Source organism: Sciurus carolinensis, chromosome 9 (assembly GCF_902686445.1).
Source record: "Sciurus carolinensis chromosome 9, mSciCar1.2, whole genome shotgun sequence".
Classification (NCBI taxonomy): Eukaryota; Metazoa; Chordata; class Mammalia; order Rodentia; family Sciuridae; genus Sciurus; species Sciurus carolinensis.
This window is the reverse complement of record NC_062221.1, coordinates 31,272,180-31,288,581: the sequence shown is the minus strand read 5'-3', so window position 1 is coordinate 31,288,581 and position 16,402 is coordinate 31,272,180. Positions and strand designations below refer to the sequence as shown.

At 33.2% G+C, this 16,402-nt stretch overlaps 1 protein-coding gene across 3 annotated transcripts in view; it reads left to right on the top strand.

Annotated features, from left to right (window-relative positions):
* Positions 1 to 16,402, top strand: part of Kpna4 (karyopherin subunit alpha 4) — a 66,414-nt gene that overhangs the window by 31,742 nt on the left and 18,270 nt on the right. For all 3 annotated transcript variants that reach the window (XM_047564953.1, XM_047564951.1, XM_047564952.1), the window contains 9 exons: positions 1,535 to 1,579; positions 2,571 to 2,660; positions 2,762 to 2,791; positions 2,879 to 2,931; positions 5,993 to 6,088; positions 6,745 to 6,830; positions 8,293 to 8,379; positions 13,494 to 13,663; positions 13,745 to 13,789. In XM_047564953.1, coding sequence (XP_047420909.1) covers positions 1,538 to 1,579; positions 2,571 to 2,660; positions 2,762 to 2,791; positions 2,879 to 2,931; positions 5,993 to 6,088; positions 6,745 to 6,830; positions 8,293 to 8,379; positions 13,494 to 13,663; positions 13,745 to 13,789 — 699 coding nt within the window. In that variant the 5' untranslated portion in view covers positions 1,535 to 1,537. The remainder of the gene's footprint in view (positions 1 to 1,534; positions 1,580 to 2,570; positions 2,661 to 2,761; positions 2,792 to 2,878; positions 2,932 to 5,992; positions 6,089 to 6,744; positions 6,831 to 8,292; positions 8,380 to 13,493; positions 13,664 to 13,744; positions 13,790 to 16,402) is intronic.

Here is a 16,402-nt window from a genome sequence, read left to right as displayed (position 1 = left end):
AGTGGAGAGCCATTGGATGGTTTTGAAAAGGGGAGTAACAGGATTTGTCATTTTAGAAATTAGTTCTTGACTAAGAGTCCTTGTATCCTTTTCCCCATGGAATTTATGGGAGAACCTGGGCACTTAAGAGGATTTTCACTAACTTTCTAGTTGAAACAGTGTTTTCTTCACATAATGTAGTCAACAAACCCGAGTAGTACTAAAGTTATCTGTGACTTTGTCATAGCCAATAAATATCACATTATTTTTGCAGATATACTGACATAGCATTTAAGGTCATCATTACTTTGAAATTGTAAGTTATTAGACCCACATCTAGATTCCACTTGATGCACTTATGAAGAAGTACATACAATTAAAATTGTTTTTAATATTCATGTGTTTTTGATGACCATATATCGATGTAACTGGTTTCCTTGGTCATCCCATGTAATTTTTATGAGTATTTAAAAACACTGAAAGATGTCCAGTTGATTTCACCAGGCTGCCAAAGGAGTTCATAGCAAATAAAAATTAAGACTCGATGTGAAGATTACTCTGGATGCCATGATAAGAGTAGACTGGGAAAATGGAAGGCAAGAAAAGGAGAGATACATGTTAGAAGACTTTTGTAGTAATATTGATGAGGGATAATTGTGAGTTGAACCAGAGTAGTGGTGGAGGAGGTAGTGATATGTTGTGAGACTTTGTGTGAGTATGTGTATACTATGAGAAGAAAAACAATCTAGGATGGCTGTAAGGATTGGGATCTGTGCAAGAAAGGATGGACTTGGTATTTGTTGAGATGGTAGAGTATGTTGCAAAAAAATTCAGTTTTGGATATAAGTTTGAGATACTTATTAGACATGTAAATATTACTTTGTGACTTGGTATTTTCATTTAATATATCTTGGTATTTGTGTTATTAGAAAGAAGGAAATATACATGTATCCATGTATTAGGTAACTTAAAATTGAAAAAATGTTGCAAAATAAGAGAGTGGTCACAGTATGTGATAGAATGGTTAAATGATTATTGGAAAGAATGACATAGATCAGTATATGTCACCAAAGAAAATCTCTAAGACCTATAAATAAAGTAAACCAAAATAAGGTGAAGAATCAAATAGATATGTGTTAAAATCAATAATCTAATAATGTTTACTTTTACAGAAAGAAACTGAGTGTGCAGGAAGGCTCTTCCACCCTTCCTTAAGTAGTTCAGTTTACTAGCCTCGTACATATATTAACTTTTTAAAATGTTATCAATTAACACAGGGGTGAAATTATGAGCTCTTTTATTCTTTGTATCTGTGTTTTTAATAAATCTATGTAAGTATTATCATAGTAATTTCATATGGGAATTTTAGTATCTTGGGATATAAATGTGAACTAAAGATGGAAAATCACCTATATAGTATGATAATATGATTAAAATATGACTATATACATGTTTAACTAGAAGAAAAGATTAGGGTGTACATTAAACTGTTAATAGTGGTTTTCTCTGGGTAATGGAATTTGAGGTGATTTAAAATTTTTTTATTTTTTTGTAGACTATGAGAAGACAGCGAAATGAAGTTGTAGTTGAATTAAGGAAGGTGAGTCTGGTTATATTGGGACTTCAGGCATAATATTTTTTTAACTTTCATTTTTAGTTGTTGATGGATCTTTATTTAATTGATTTACATGTGGTACTGAGAATTGAACCCAGTGCCTCACACATACCAGGCAAGTGCTCTACCACTGAGCCACAACCCCAGCCCTCCAGGCATAATTCTAACAACATCATAGAGTTTATAGAAGATGTTAAGTATATATTTTTATGTAAAATATATTTCCTGTTATATAACTATTTTTTTTAACTGAGTAGAGTTAAGCTTTTTTTCAATCTTAGATGCTCAGCATTTCTTTGTCTTTGACTAAACAAAGTTTTGACTAGGTTTGAAAAGCAATTGAAATTGGCAAGATAGGATTTGTCCACTGTGCGGAAATAGATATAAACACGAAATTTTTTGTAATTTTTATTTATATTAAGTCATAGAGATAGTTATACTAAATAGTTCTAATAGGTGGTAGGCCTTGAGAAGAACTTGATACTTAGAAATTTCATCAAGTTTTGAAGTATTATAGATTATAGTTGAGGATATATCTGTAAATTTGCCTCAAACATTTTTAGTGAAATTCGAGTGGCCCTTGATTTTTTCGTAAGGCATTGTTGATTTTTGTCTAATTTTGAATTGTCCAATTTTTGCTTTGATTTTGCTTTTAGGTGATAAAAAGAAGCTCCCAGATGATGTGTAAAATGGTTTAGTACTTTTAAGTAAATATATATATGTTTCGGTTCTGGCTTAAACTATACACTATACTTTTTAGTCCAACTTTTTGTTTGTTTTTATGTATTTCACACTTCATTGAAAATGTAATATTTGTGGTTTGGGACTCAAAGTAGTATCAATTGTGTGGTTCACAATTTTATTTAATTTTTTTGCATTTGAGTTTTAAAAGTCACTTCATGTTTCTGTAGGATGAATCCTGCAAATCTAACCTTTGAAAGTGTAACAGAAATTCTTTGACCTTCTTTTTTTAAAGAATAAAAGAGATGAACATCTCTTAAAGAGAAGAAATGTACCACATGATGATATCTGTGAAGACTCTGATATAGATGGTGATTATAGAGTGGTAAGTTACTGATTTTCTGGTAACTTAACTTATGAAAGATTTCATGTAAATATAGCATTTTAATGTGACTTTCTAACTTATTTTTTCTTCTTTTTCTCCAGCAAAATACCTCTCTAGAAGCTATTGTTCAAGTAAGTAGCTTCCCCTTACCCCTTTGTATTTCCTGGACTCAACAATTATTGTGTCTCTCCATCATAAATTGTCTTATTTTTTTATAGAATGCTTCAAGTGATAACCAAGGGATTCAATTAAGTGCAGTACAAGCTGCTAGGTAAGTTAAGTTTTGAGGACAGATTTAAATTTTATAAGTTACATAGGGGTGCTGTTTTGAGTTACAGACAAATTTCACTTTGACAAACAGTACTGAACACTAATAGGAAAATTTGATTTATTCCACAAAATTGTTCTCTGATTTACAATATTAACATTGGTTACAATTTTAAAATTCTCAAGAGTTTAAATACAGTGAATCTTTCATGGACATAATACATAGAAATTCTAGGGAAAAGTTGATTTAACAGATTACTGCCACAGAGTAGTACAAAAGCATTTTTAATAACGCTTTATCTGGTACTAATTTTTAGGCTTTCGTTTGCAAAAGTCAGATTCTTCAGACCCTTAACAGCTAGCTAGTTTTTCTGATAATCCTTGTTTTTATTAAACAGTAAATCAAGTTATAAGCATACTACATCAGTGTATAACACACTTCAGCTGCATATACTCCCATTGTCTTTCCAGGCCAGAAATAACAAGTTGTCTTCTATTTCTGTTGTGAATCCTGTGCTCCCATATTTTAAGGGGAAAAAAATGTATTGCTGAGACATTTGTTTTAAACAAATAGATTGGGGGAAGACATGGTTGCATCATTATGCAATATGGTAGTTGCTTTGTATACTTATGAACATAATAATAATACCACTGTATAATATGTTTATTAGTGGGAAAGAGACATGCGATAAGTTGATCTTGGTTAATGGAACTTCAAACTGGAAAAAAATTTCACAGGGCCATCCATTATCTTAACCAATACACGAATCCTTTTTATATTTTGTTATACTTTTCTACTTTTGTGTATTCACCTTAAATAACTTAGAACAAATAGGGAAATTATAGAATTACATCATTGCTATACATTATAGGTAAAGAACTTCTCAGAGAATACTAAGGTATATAGGAAGAAAAATCACAAAACTATTCACATCTCAGAAGGCTAATAATTAAGAAATTGTGCTTTCTACTGTTAGTGTTGATTGTTAGTTTTAGTGAGCTGTGCAAGAAAAAACCCCATGTACCTTAAGAGGTCTGAAAGTGTGGTCTGTGCATTCCTGGAAATAGGAGACAATTTCAGGAATGAAAAAGCAAACGAATTTTAGGGACTTTTTTCTTTTTTTTTTTTTCCATCATGTTAATAACCTTTACAAAGAAGTTGTGGGTAAAACTATTGGAACCTTAATACAAATCAGGACAGGGGCACCAAACTAATTTTATATGTTCTAGATATTGTAGTATTTATTATCAAAAGAATAAAAGCCATTTCTGTCCTCAGTGAAGCCATAAAATATTTTTATTAAATCTTTACCTTTGATTTTCTGTGACCTTGACTGAGAAAGACTGGGTGTTACAATTTTAATAATTACCTTTTTTTATTTCCACTTGTGCTAATTACTGTGCCTTGTGTTTTAGAAAATACTGTGAAAAAATACCATGTGATGTAATTTTCTCGTTTAAAATTTAATTGGGAATGCAGAACTACATAGAAAATAGTGATATTCAATAGCAAATGTAGGACTGTACTGTGTAAATACTCAGAATAAATAGATGGTGTTGTGTAAAACATAGAACTTGAAATGAACTTGGAAGAGATAAAATTTGAATAGATAGATGTTAAGGCATTCCAGAGAGGAGAGTAGAACATGAAGAAAGAGCTTAGAAATGAGATAGAAGTCTGATGTGCACCTGGAATCCCAGCACCTCAGTTGGCTGAGGCAGGATGATGTAGCACTTCTGGGTTCAATCCACAGTACCAAAAGAAAAAAACGGAGATTGTGATGGTGTGACAACTGAGCCATTGTTGAGATTTTGAGTTACAGAAAATAAGATTACTTAGGTAAAGTAGAGTCAATTTGTAGAGCAGTTTAAAGATAGGTCAAGGAGTTTTATATCCATAAGGTAGTAAATAAGCAACTGTCAGTTCACACAGGGGGATGATCTACTTAAGGGTTTTTATTTTTTGTTTTTGGTACTGGGAATTAATTAAATCTAGGGGCACCCTGCCACCAAGCTACATCTCCACCCTTATTAATTTTTTATTTTGAGACAGGATCTTACTAAGTTGCTTAGGGCCTGGCTAAATAGGTGAGGCTGATCTTAAATTTGGAATCCTCCTGCCTTAGCCTCCTGAGATTAGTGCCACCAGGCTGGTTCCTTTCCCGCCCCCTTCTTTGGTACCTGGAATTGAACCCAGGGAAGCTTACCACTGAGTCACATCCCAACCCTTTTTATTTTTTTATTTTATTTTTTGTTTTTGCATTTTGAGACAGGGTCTCACTAAGTTGCTGAAGCTTTGAACTTGTAATCCTCCTGCCTCAACCCTGCTGGTTCTTAAGTCTTTCCTTTGTATACTAATAATGCATGGGATTCCAACATAAAGATTTGTGTTAGGTCATATTGAGGGTTTAATCAGCTAAACCTGCAGTCTCCCACATGTGAAAATAAGTACTAACTCAGTTTTGTTTTGTTTTTATCCTGTAAACTCCATGAGAATAGGAATGTATCTGTCTTGTCTATCTCAGTCTCCAGCATCTCTTTGGATATTTCACATGTATTGCTGTGCTCATTCCATTTGTCTTTAGTTGCTGACATGAGAGTGTTTTTGGTCTTTTATGACTTAATTTAGAGTATAGAGTAGGATAAAGAATTGAGTACTAGGGGCTAGGACTGTAGATCAGTGGTAGAGCACTTGCCTAGCGTGTGAGATAGTGGGTTTGATCCTTAGCAACACATAAAAAATAAATAAATAAAACAAAATAAAGGTTTAAAATAAAAGAATACTAGTATCAGCTGTCTCTCGGGATTTAATATGAATCCATTTGGATATTTCAGTAACCTTTAAATTTCTTCTTTAGCAAAGTAAATGCTAGGTCAAAGTTTGTCCACTTTTTTTCTCTGAGTCCAAAATTTAATTAAATCCAAAAGTAAAGCATATACATTTAGTTAAAATTAACTTTCAAAGAGGGTACTTGTGCCATGTATTTCAGATCTGATAATATGTTTATCAAGCATATTGTAATTGTGTGTGTCATTAAGTTACAAAAGAGGTATATATCTTACAGGAAACTTTTGTCCAGTGATCGAAATCCACCAATTGATGACTTAATAAAATCCGGAATATTGCCTATTTTAGTACATTGTCTTGAAAGAGATGACAAGTAAGTACATTATTTAATAAATTTAGAATATATCCTTTGGAGAAGGCAAGATTTTCTAGCAATTAAGTTTGATCTTTAAAGAAAAGAGAGCTATGGGATGGAATTGAAAAGTCAAAGTGAAAAGCAGTGCAAGATGAGTTAATGTCAGGAGATGCAGGCAAAGGCCAAATAGGAATTTAATTTGGTAAATTCATAACTTGATTACTTGATAATGATAAATTTAACTTGTAAGGTTTGAAAATGAGCAAGAACAAGTTTGGTCAAGTAGGTGCTTGACAAAACTAGGGGAGTAATGCACAAGTATCTGAAAGAGATGATACAAAAAATAAGGACATAGGAAGAGGTTATATGCCTTTATATAGAAGTAAAATGTTTTAAACAGTAGTTGGGGGCTGGGGATATAGCTCAGCTGGTTGAGTGCTTGCCTTGCAAGCACAAGGCCCTGGGTTCAAATCCCCCCCACCACAAAAAAAATAAAATAAAATACACAGTAGTTTTTTTTTTGGTTTTTTTTATTTTTATTTTTTTTTAATGCTGGATGGATAGGTACTTTTTAAACAGAATATTTGATATGTTTAAAATGCTAGAGGTAGAAAAGAATTGGTAGATATTTGAGTCAGTGTAAAAATCTGTTTAAAATCATTGTTGCTTTGTAGTCCTTCTTTACAGTTTGAAGCTGCATGGGCATTGACAAATATTGCATCTGGAACCTCTGAACAAACTCAAGCAGTGGTTCAGTCCAGTAAGTTGTTTATTAACAAAGAAAATTGTGATTTTTTTTTAAAGTCAGTAAAGTATATGACTATTTACATTATAAAATAATAGCTACCCATTAGCATGTAGGGCTGTTGAAATAGCCAACTTTAGTATGTTACTTTAATCATCTTGTCCTGGTGACTGACATTTTTTGTTAGAAAAAATTCATTTGATTCCTTCTAAAACTGAGAACATTTCTTAATTATAATAGCAGATCGCATTATTATGGTTCTCTTCATTTATAGGACATCAGTAGAATTAAAGGAGTTTTTCCCATTGCCATACTGTCTTAGCCTCTCTTTATGTGATTTCTGTCATAATGGTTGAAAAAATTTTTGATTGCTGTAGTAAGATTATTTTTAATGTTTCAAGAGATGTAAGTGGAAAATTATGAGATATAGTGACTTATGTATATTTTTTCATGACTATTGCATTCTACGAAAGAGATAATCATTTTTAAAGAAGATACTTTTATGAATCCTTAAATGTAAGCCATGTACAAACTTGTACAAATAATAAACACTAAGTTCTTAATGATTTTGAAGGTGTGGGGGGAGTTGTTAATCATGCAAACATTTTATATTTTAATGTGTGTTATGATATTATTTAGGAAAAAAATTACCTTAAATTCTACTAAAACTGGTTTAATTTTGGGTTCAGGTATATTTTGTTTTGTGTTTTGGCTTTGTTTTGTATAGTCAGCTATCAGGCGAATTTATGGTTTCATGATAATGTCTTATTCATACCTCTGCTTTTTCCTGTTTTATGTACAAAGAGAGGCTTAGAATTTGTTTTATCACTGCTAGTCTGTCTTAATATACCAAAAATAGATAAAGGAATTTCTGTTGTGAGTAAACATGATTGACTTACATACACTTACATAGTTTTCTTCATAGTGATATCAGAAGGAAAGAAAAGTGTCATTTGTTCAGTATTTTGTTACTCTGTTCAGGTACAGACATGTCTGTTGTTCCCATCTTTGTTAACCAGCTAATTCGTTAAATTTACTTATTCAGAGTTCCTTAAACAATTACTCTTTGTTTTATTTGTAGGTAATATTTATTTTATAAGGAATTAATCTTTATTTTGGAATTAAGAGCATGGTTAAGGCTGAGTTTGATTCACTAATACCAAATAAATATATACATATAAAATTTAATTCCGGGTTAAATTTGACATTTGTCTATATGTTAAAATTCATTTCGATGATGAATAAGGAGACTGCTAGTGAAAATTCTTCCAGTAATACAATTCTAATTAAAAAAAAAATCAGGATATATTTTAAATAGTTTTCATTTTATACACACACACACACACACACACACAAACACAAACATGTACATACTTTTTTTTTTTTTTTTTTTGAGATCTCCGCAAAAAATCAAGATTGATTTTTAGTTTACATTATAGTCTTCAGTCTTAAGTATAAACATGTTTTCTTGCTTCAGATGCTGTGCCACTTTTCCTGAGGCTTCTCCATTCACCTCATCAGAATGTCTGCGAGCAAGCAGTGTGGGCATTGGGAAATATCATAGGTTTGTATGTAACTTCTAATGCTAATCCAACAATTATTGCCATATACTGAGTAATAAAAATTACTACTAGTAGATGAAAAGGAAAAACAATTTGTTTTCAGTACTAGTTTTTGTGAGATAGCTTCCAGAAATTTAAGTAAGTATAAAGCATTAAAAAATAGAAGGAACATTTTTGTTGCTTAAAATACTTTTTATGTATAGTCAGCTTTTAATTTCATGAAGAATATGATGTAGATCTTGTCCTTTTTTTTCTTGGGATCCATTTTATTTCTCACCTTTCTCCATCAAGGAAAATATAAGAAAAAAGGAGGAGGTAAAACTTAAAGCAGTAATTTTCCTCTTAAATGGCAGTTCTGAGTTTAAAATGAATTTTTTTTTAATCATTTGCAGACTTTAGGTCATTAAAATTTAGTAAGGTCTATTCATGCTATTCCCTATCATAAATCAATAGGAAGTATCTGTTAGCTTGTTGATAGTCTAATTAAATGTTGCACAACCCAATTACCATACCTTTTAGGCGATCTCTGATAATTATAGAAAGGATAATTAAAGATAATTTTAATATTTCAAAAACTTGAAACTGGGCTGGGGATATAGCTCAACTGGTAGAGTGCTTGCCTTGCATGTACTAAGACCCTGGTTCAATCCCCAGCACCACCAAAAAAAAAAAAAACTAGAAACTAAGGTCATCCAAACTCAAATTGAAGGAATTCTCTTCAGTAGAGAGTGGAAAAAAATCTAGGGTCTGAATTATACTGTCCCTGATATAGATGAGAGACCTAGCTATTAAGGGAGAGCACCTTTCTTACAGGTGTGTTTAATTTGGTAAGGGAGTTTTCTGAGAGTTATTCTTGCCGCAGATTTTATACTGTTCTTACGTGAAAGTAACTAATATTGCTTTGATGTTCCTTTTTTTGTTTAAATTTTTTATTGATATAACTATACTTAATAGTGGGATTCATTATACCATATTTGTACATACACATAACTTTTTCCATCTCATTCCCTAGTACCTTCCCTTTCCTTTCCCTCCTCCTGATCCATTTGTTCTACTCTACTGATTTCCCTTTTACTATTATTATTTTAATTAGTATATTATAATTATATATAAAAGCAGGATTTATTGTGATATATTCATACTTCGACATAGCATAATTTGGTAGATTTGTTTCCCAGTACTTCCCTACAGCCCGCCCCCAGCTTTCCTCTACTTTATTGGTCTTCTTCTGTTTTCATGAGAGTACACACTTTTTTTTCCCAGTTTTTGTCCTCTCTTCTCCCCACTTTCTCTTCCACAAATGAGAAAAAATAATCCACTCTTGACTCTCTGAGTTTGGTTTATTAAACTTACCATGGTGTTCTCCACTTCCATCCATTTACTAGCACATGGCATAATTTCATTCTTCTTTTTGGCTTACTAAAAACGCCATTATGTATATATAAACCACATTTTCTTTATACTTTTGCCTGTTGACAGGGATCCTAGGCTGGTTTCATAATTTGGCAATTGTGAATTGTGCTGTTATAAACAGGTATATATACGTATCACTATAGTATGCTGATTTTAGTTTGTTTACGTATTACCAAGGAGTGAGATACCTGAATAATATGATGGTTCCCTCCTTAGACTTTTCAAGAAATGTCTATACTGCTTTCCAAAGTGATTGTACTGTGCTCGCTTTGGCAGAACATATACAAAGTGGTTGTATTAAATTGCCATCTCACCAAGAGTATATTAGTGTACTCCCCCAACCCCTGTCCAAATCCTTGCCAGCAGTTAGCAGTTATTGTTGTTGGTATTCTTGATGATTGCCTTTGACTGGAGTGAGATGAAATCTCAGTATGATTTTGGTTTACACTTCCTTGATTCCTGAAAATGTTGGACGTTTTTGCATATATTTATTGGACATTTTCTCTTTTGAGAAATGCCTGTTTAGATCATTTGTACATTTATCAACTGGGTTATTGGGGAAGGTTGAGTTTTTATATATTATGTATATTAATCCTCTGTTGGAAGAATAGCTGGCAAAGGTTTTCTCCCATTCTGTAGCCTCTTTTCATGCTCTTGTTTCCTTTGCTGTACAAAAGTTCTTTAATTTGAAGCCATCCCATTTATTGATTCTTTATTTCTTGAACTTGAGAAGTCTTATTAAGGAAAATGGTGCCCATGCTTATATATTGGAGAATTGATCCTGTTTTTGTCTAACAGTTGCAGAGATTCTGGTCTAATTCTTAGTTCTTTGATCCAGTGGGAGTTGATTTTTGTGCAGGGTAAGAGATAAGGATATGATTTTATTTCTTCTATATGTGGTTATCTAGTTTTGCCAGCATCATTTTTTTTTTAAAGACGATTTATTTTTTTTAAAGGCTATCTTTTCAACTGGGTGTGGTGGCACATGCCTGTAATCCCAGCTACTCAGGAGGTTGAAGTATGAGGATCACAAGTTCAAAATAAGCCCCAGCAACTTATTGAGACCCTGTCTGAAAATTTTAAATTTTTTTTAAAAAGGGCTGGGGATGTCTCAATGGTTAAGTGCCCCTGGGTTCAATCCCTTGTACCAAAAAGTGTGGAGGACTATTTTTTCTCAACATGGGTTTTTGGCCCCTTTGTTGAGGATCAGATGACTGTATTTATGTTGGCTTGTTTCTAAGTCTTTTATTCCATTGGTCTTCATGTCTGTTTTTATGCCAATACCATGCTGTTTTTGATGCTAGAGCTGTGTAGTATAATTTGAGATCAGGCATTGTTATGCCACCAGCATCAGTTATTGTTCAGTATAATTTAACTGTTCTGGGTCTTTTTTTCTACCATGTGATTTTTTAGTACTGTATTTTCTAGATCTGTGAAGAAAGCCATTGGTTTTTGATGGGGATTGCATTTAATTTGTACATCACTTTGGGTAGTGTGACTAATTTCTCAATATTGATTCTATCTAGCCAGAATGTGGACGTCTTTCCATCTTCCGAGATCATCTTCAGTTTTTCTCTTCAGTGTTCTGTAATTTTCATTGTAGAGTTCGTGTACCTCCTTGGTTTTATTTATTTCCAAGTTTTTGGAGTTTCCAAGTTTGGAGAGTTCTGGAGTTTTCTTCTTTGTTTTTGTTTTTATGAGGCTTTTGTGAATGGAATTGTTTCCCTGATTTCTTTCTCAGCAGATTCATTATTGCAGTATAGAAAAGTTATTGATTTTGTGTGTTGATGTTGTTTTATGCTACTTTCTTGAATTTGCTTATCAGCTCCGAAAGTCTTCTGGAGTTTTTTGGGTCTTCCAAGTATAGGATGATGTCATCAGCAAACAGATAATTTGACTTCTTTCCCTATTTGTATTTGTTATTTCCTTTTCTTGCCTGATTGCTCTGGCTAGAGTTTCAAGAACTGTGTTGAAGAGTAGTGTAGAGAGTAGGCATCCTGGTCTTGTTCCTGTTTTTAGAGGAAATACTTTGAGTTTTTCTCATTCAGTATGATGTTGTCTTTGGGTTGTAGAATAGTCTTCATGTTATGATGTACCTTTTTATTGTCCCTTGACAGGAACAGCATGGAAAATGGGATGGTTGTGATTTTTTTATGGGAGGATTTCTCTATAAAATGTTCCCAGCATAGGGAATACTGCCATTAGGAATTACATTGTATATCCCAGGGCTTCTTACTCCTTTGCTTTCATACCAGGTTTTAATTTGGAACTACTAAACTGGCATCTTGATCTTTGGTTTTTGATTCCAGTGACATTTTGGAATTAATTCAATTACTTGGATGCAAAGAGTGCAAGCTTTTTATCTCCAGATATAGTAGTGTAAGGAAAAGTCTTTTTACTTATGGGAATACTTCATCATGGCTTCATATTAGAAATTATAGTGACACTCTAGATATAGAAATTAAATTTGACTGTTGTCTATAGTAAAAGTTGCTAAGCTTTAGTGTGGTATCAGAATCACATGAAGAGCTTGTTAAAAGACAGAATCCTATACCCACAGAGTTTCTGCTTAATTATTATAATTATTATTATTTCTGGACTTTAGCTCAGAAATTGCTACTATACTACTATTTAGTTTTCCCTTTTTTTCTGACATAGATTTCTTTTTTTTTTTTTTTTTATTGTAAACAAATGGGATACGTGTTGTTTCTCTGCTTGTACATGGCGTAAAGGCATACCATTTGTGTAATCATAAATTTATATAGGGTAATGTTGTTTGATTCATTCTGTTATTTTTTTCCCTTCCCCCTACCCCTCCCACCCCTCTTTTCCCTCTATACAGTCCTTCCTTCCTCCATTCTTGCCCCCCTCCCTAACCCTAACTCTAACCCTAACACTAACCCCTCCCACCCCCCATTATGTGTCATCATCCACTTATTAGCGATATCATTTGTCCTTTGGTTTTTTGAGATTGGCTTATCTCACTTAGCATGATATTCTCCAGTTCTGACATAGATTTCTAAGGGTATAAGTTACAGTCCCTACCCTTGATGCTGATAGTGGATAAATATGAATTCTACATATATTTTCTCTTTAATTTGCATTTTGATGTGTGGGTGCGTGTGTTGGGGAGGAAGGGGACTGGGGATTGAACCTAGGCCATGCACATGCTGGGCAAGCACTCTGCCACTGAAGTACATCCCCAGTCCTTTTTATTTTTATTTTGAGACAAGATGTTGCTAGGTGGCCCATCCTGTCCTTGAATATGTGATCCTGCCTCAGTTTCCTGAGTAGCAGGGGTTATAGGCATGTGCCACCATGCCCAACTATTTACATATCTTTTTCATTATGTGAAAATGTGTTAAACATTCCATTGATTTTTGGAAAAATAAATAGTTCTTGACTCATAGAGTTATTTTTAAAGACTTAGACTTCCAGAGTTCAGGTGGCATAAATATATATTATAACTGAGCAGCTTATAAGGCTGAAGTTACAAATAATGTGCAAAAGAACACCTTAGCAACCTAGTTCTTTCTCTTGCCTCAGAGACCTAGAATGTGAAATTAGTTGTTGTATTTCTAAACCTTTGGCATAAAACCAAATTGTATGCTGGCTAAAATACTCAAAGCAGCATATAGTACCTGGTGCTTTGTTTTCTGAAGATGCTTATTAATATATATTATTAAATTAATCATTTCTACAGGTGATGGGCCTCAATGTAGAGATTATGTCATAAGTCTTGGAGTTGTGAAACCTTTGCTTTCATTCATAAGTCCGTCTATTCCTATAACATTCTTAAGAAATGTTACTTGGGTTATGGTCAACTTATGTCGTCACAAAGACCCACCACCACCAATGGAAACCATTCAGGAGGTAAATAAATTTTAAAATTAAATAAATAAAATAGATACCATTATGTGTATTTTTTTTTAATTTGTGTATTTCTCTCCTCAGATTCTTCCAGCCCTTTGTGTTTTGATTCATCACACAGACGTAAATGTAAGTAAATGTTTCTCATTGTACATTTTTGCACATATATGTGTGTGTGTGCATATGCATGTTGTATATATAGGGCTCCCCCTGTGACATAGGGTAGAAAATACACCAAGATATCATGACAGTGTATTCTCTATCAGATTTTACTATTTCAAGAACTATAATAAATATTTGATATATTTACATTTACTCTGTTTCCTGTGTTACAAAATACAATTTTAGTGAAGAAATAAAGCCTATTATAAAGTTGCCACTTAGTAATCACTCTAAGATCATGTTTTATATTTATGATTGGTATGCACTTTTTATGGAAGCTCATTTTGGCAGCCTGGCCATTGAGAGAGCATATGGTGGTATTTTTGTTTTTTGAGAGATAAACATTGGTGCTTATACACATGAATTTTTTTTTTTTTTTGGTACCAGGGATTGAACCCAGGGGTACTTAACCACTGAACCACATCCCTAGCACCTCTCTCCCTGTACCCCCACTTTTTAAAATTTTTTTTATTTTGAGATTGGGTCTTGCTAAATTGCTTAGCCTCACTAAGTTGTTGAAGCTGGCTTTGAACTTGAGGTTCTCCTGCCTCAGTCTCCTGAGTCACTGAAATTACAGGAGTGCACCACTGCACTTGGCTTATAAGCATGAATTTGTATTCATATATACACACGAAACTATGAAAATCATTTGCTCTTTAATTCCGTGTTTACTTTGTTTCTTCAGTTGGCTTTAGTTAGTGTAGAGACAACTGTTGATTGTCCAAACAACAAGGGGAAAAAAGATAGTACAAGTAAGATTTTAACATTACAAAGATATCTTGCTTATCCTTATTAACACAAGTAACAAAGGAAAAAGCAATGCAGGGAATACAAATGTAGTGGAAAAATGCCTTAAGAGCCAGCCTAGCCTTTGGTGTTAAACTAAGAATATGTGCTAGGGATGTAATTCTGTGGTAGCTTCAATCCCCAGCAAAACACACACACACACACACACACACACACACACACACACACACACACTGTAATGGGTAAGGAAAGCACATGAGGTAAATATATAGCAACAATCAAGAATTTAAAAAAAAAATTTTTTTTTAGTTGTAGATGGACATAACCTCCAATTTATTTATTCATTTTTATGTGGTGCTGAGGTGAACTCAGTGCCTCATGCATGCTAGGCAAGCGCTCAGCCACTGATCTACAACCCCAATGCCATAATCAGGAATTCTTTAAAAATAGTTTGGGAGCCTGGCACAGTGATGCATGCTTATAATCCCAGTGAAATGGGAGGCTGAGACAGGAGGATCGTAAGTTTGAGAACTTATCAAAACCCTGTCTCAAAATAAAAAGAACTAAGGGTGTAGTTCAGTGGTAAAGTAAGTGCCCCTGGGTTCAATCTCAAATGCCATCACAAAAAAAAGTTCAGCAGCTGGGTTCAGTGATGTAAGTCTGTAGTTTTAGTCACTAGGCAAACTAGGGTAGGAGGATCACTAGAATCCTGGAGCTTGAGGCCTGCCTGGGCAACATAGTAAGACCCTCTCTCACAAAAAGAAAAAGATAAACATTTGGTATGGTGACCAGTGTTTAAGCTGCTGCTCAGTTTCTAGGGCTATACTTCTCTAAAGCACATAAAAAGCAAATTAAAGATACAGTTATACTATGTCAAGCAATGACACAATTTACAAAATTCATTAGGTAAGTATGATGTCTGCTCTAAAGTTTGGTTGTTTTTTAAGCGCCAGATAGTCTGTGATTTTAAAAAATATATACAAGCAATTTTTGGTTTTGACTCCTTATAGCAAAGATTTTCGGTTAAATTACAAATTTCAGTATTTTGTTTTTGAAAGATTTACAAGGAAGATTAGTCTCCAAATTTATTTCTTTACTGGAAAACCAGACGTTTTGCTTGACTATTTAGCAGTAAATTGTGTTCTTTCTGCCTTTTCACTCCAGGCTAGATGAGGTTATAATTACGTTTTTCTTGTTTTTGATGTATCTTGAGGAATTTGTTTGCGTTGTTCTTCTTATAACGTGGTGTACTAAATATTGTTTACTAAAAATCTTAGATAAATTCTAACAGTAAATTCTTAATTTATGCCATCAAAGAAGTTAAAAACATAAAAATGAAAACTGCTTTCACAAACAGTGAAATTACACTGTAATTAAAATTAGAGAACTTACTGTAGAATATAAACTTTAATACAAAAAGTGTGTTAGAGATCTAGTTTGATTTGGGTTGTAAGTTGGATCTGAGCACATCATTGACATGTTTATTTAGCATCGGACCTTTAAATAGGGAAGGGTGCCAAGTTTTTATGGGCAGTCATGAGCAAGTAACTTGAAATTTTCTTCCTGTGTCAACAAATTTTCTAATCTATTATGTCTTTAGGCCTAACTGCAGATTATTAATCTGTTGACACTCTAGGAAAAGAAATAGTTACATTTGCAAACTGAACTGTAGTTGTTTCACATATATTGCTATCAGTATATTTGTGTGAATTATTTTTATGAATGTCTTCTTTTTTTACATTAAAACACACCCTTAAGAGTTTTCTTGAGTTTCTGAAGGAGTAATGACAAAGTGCTATTGTCTTCTTTTAGGGGTTCCTTGATTGTCTCAAA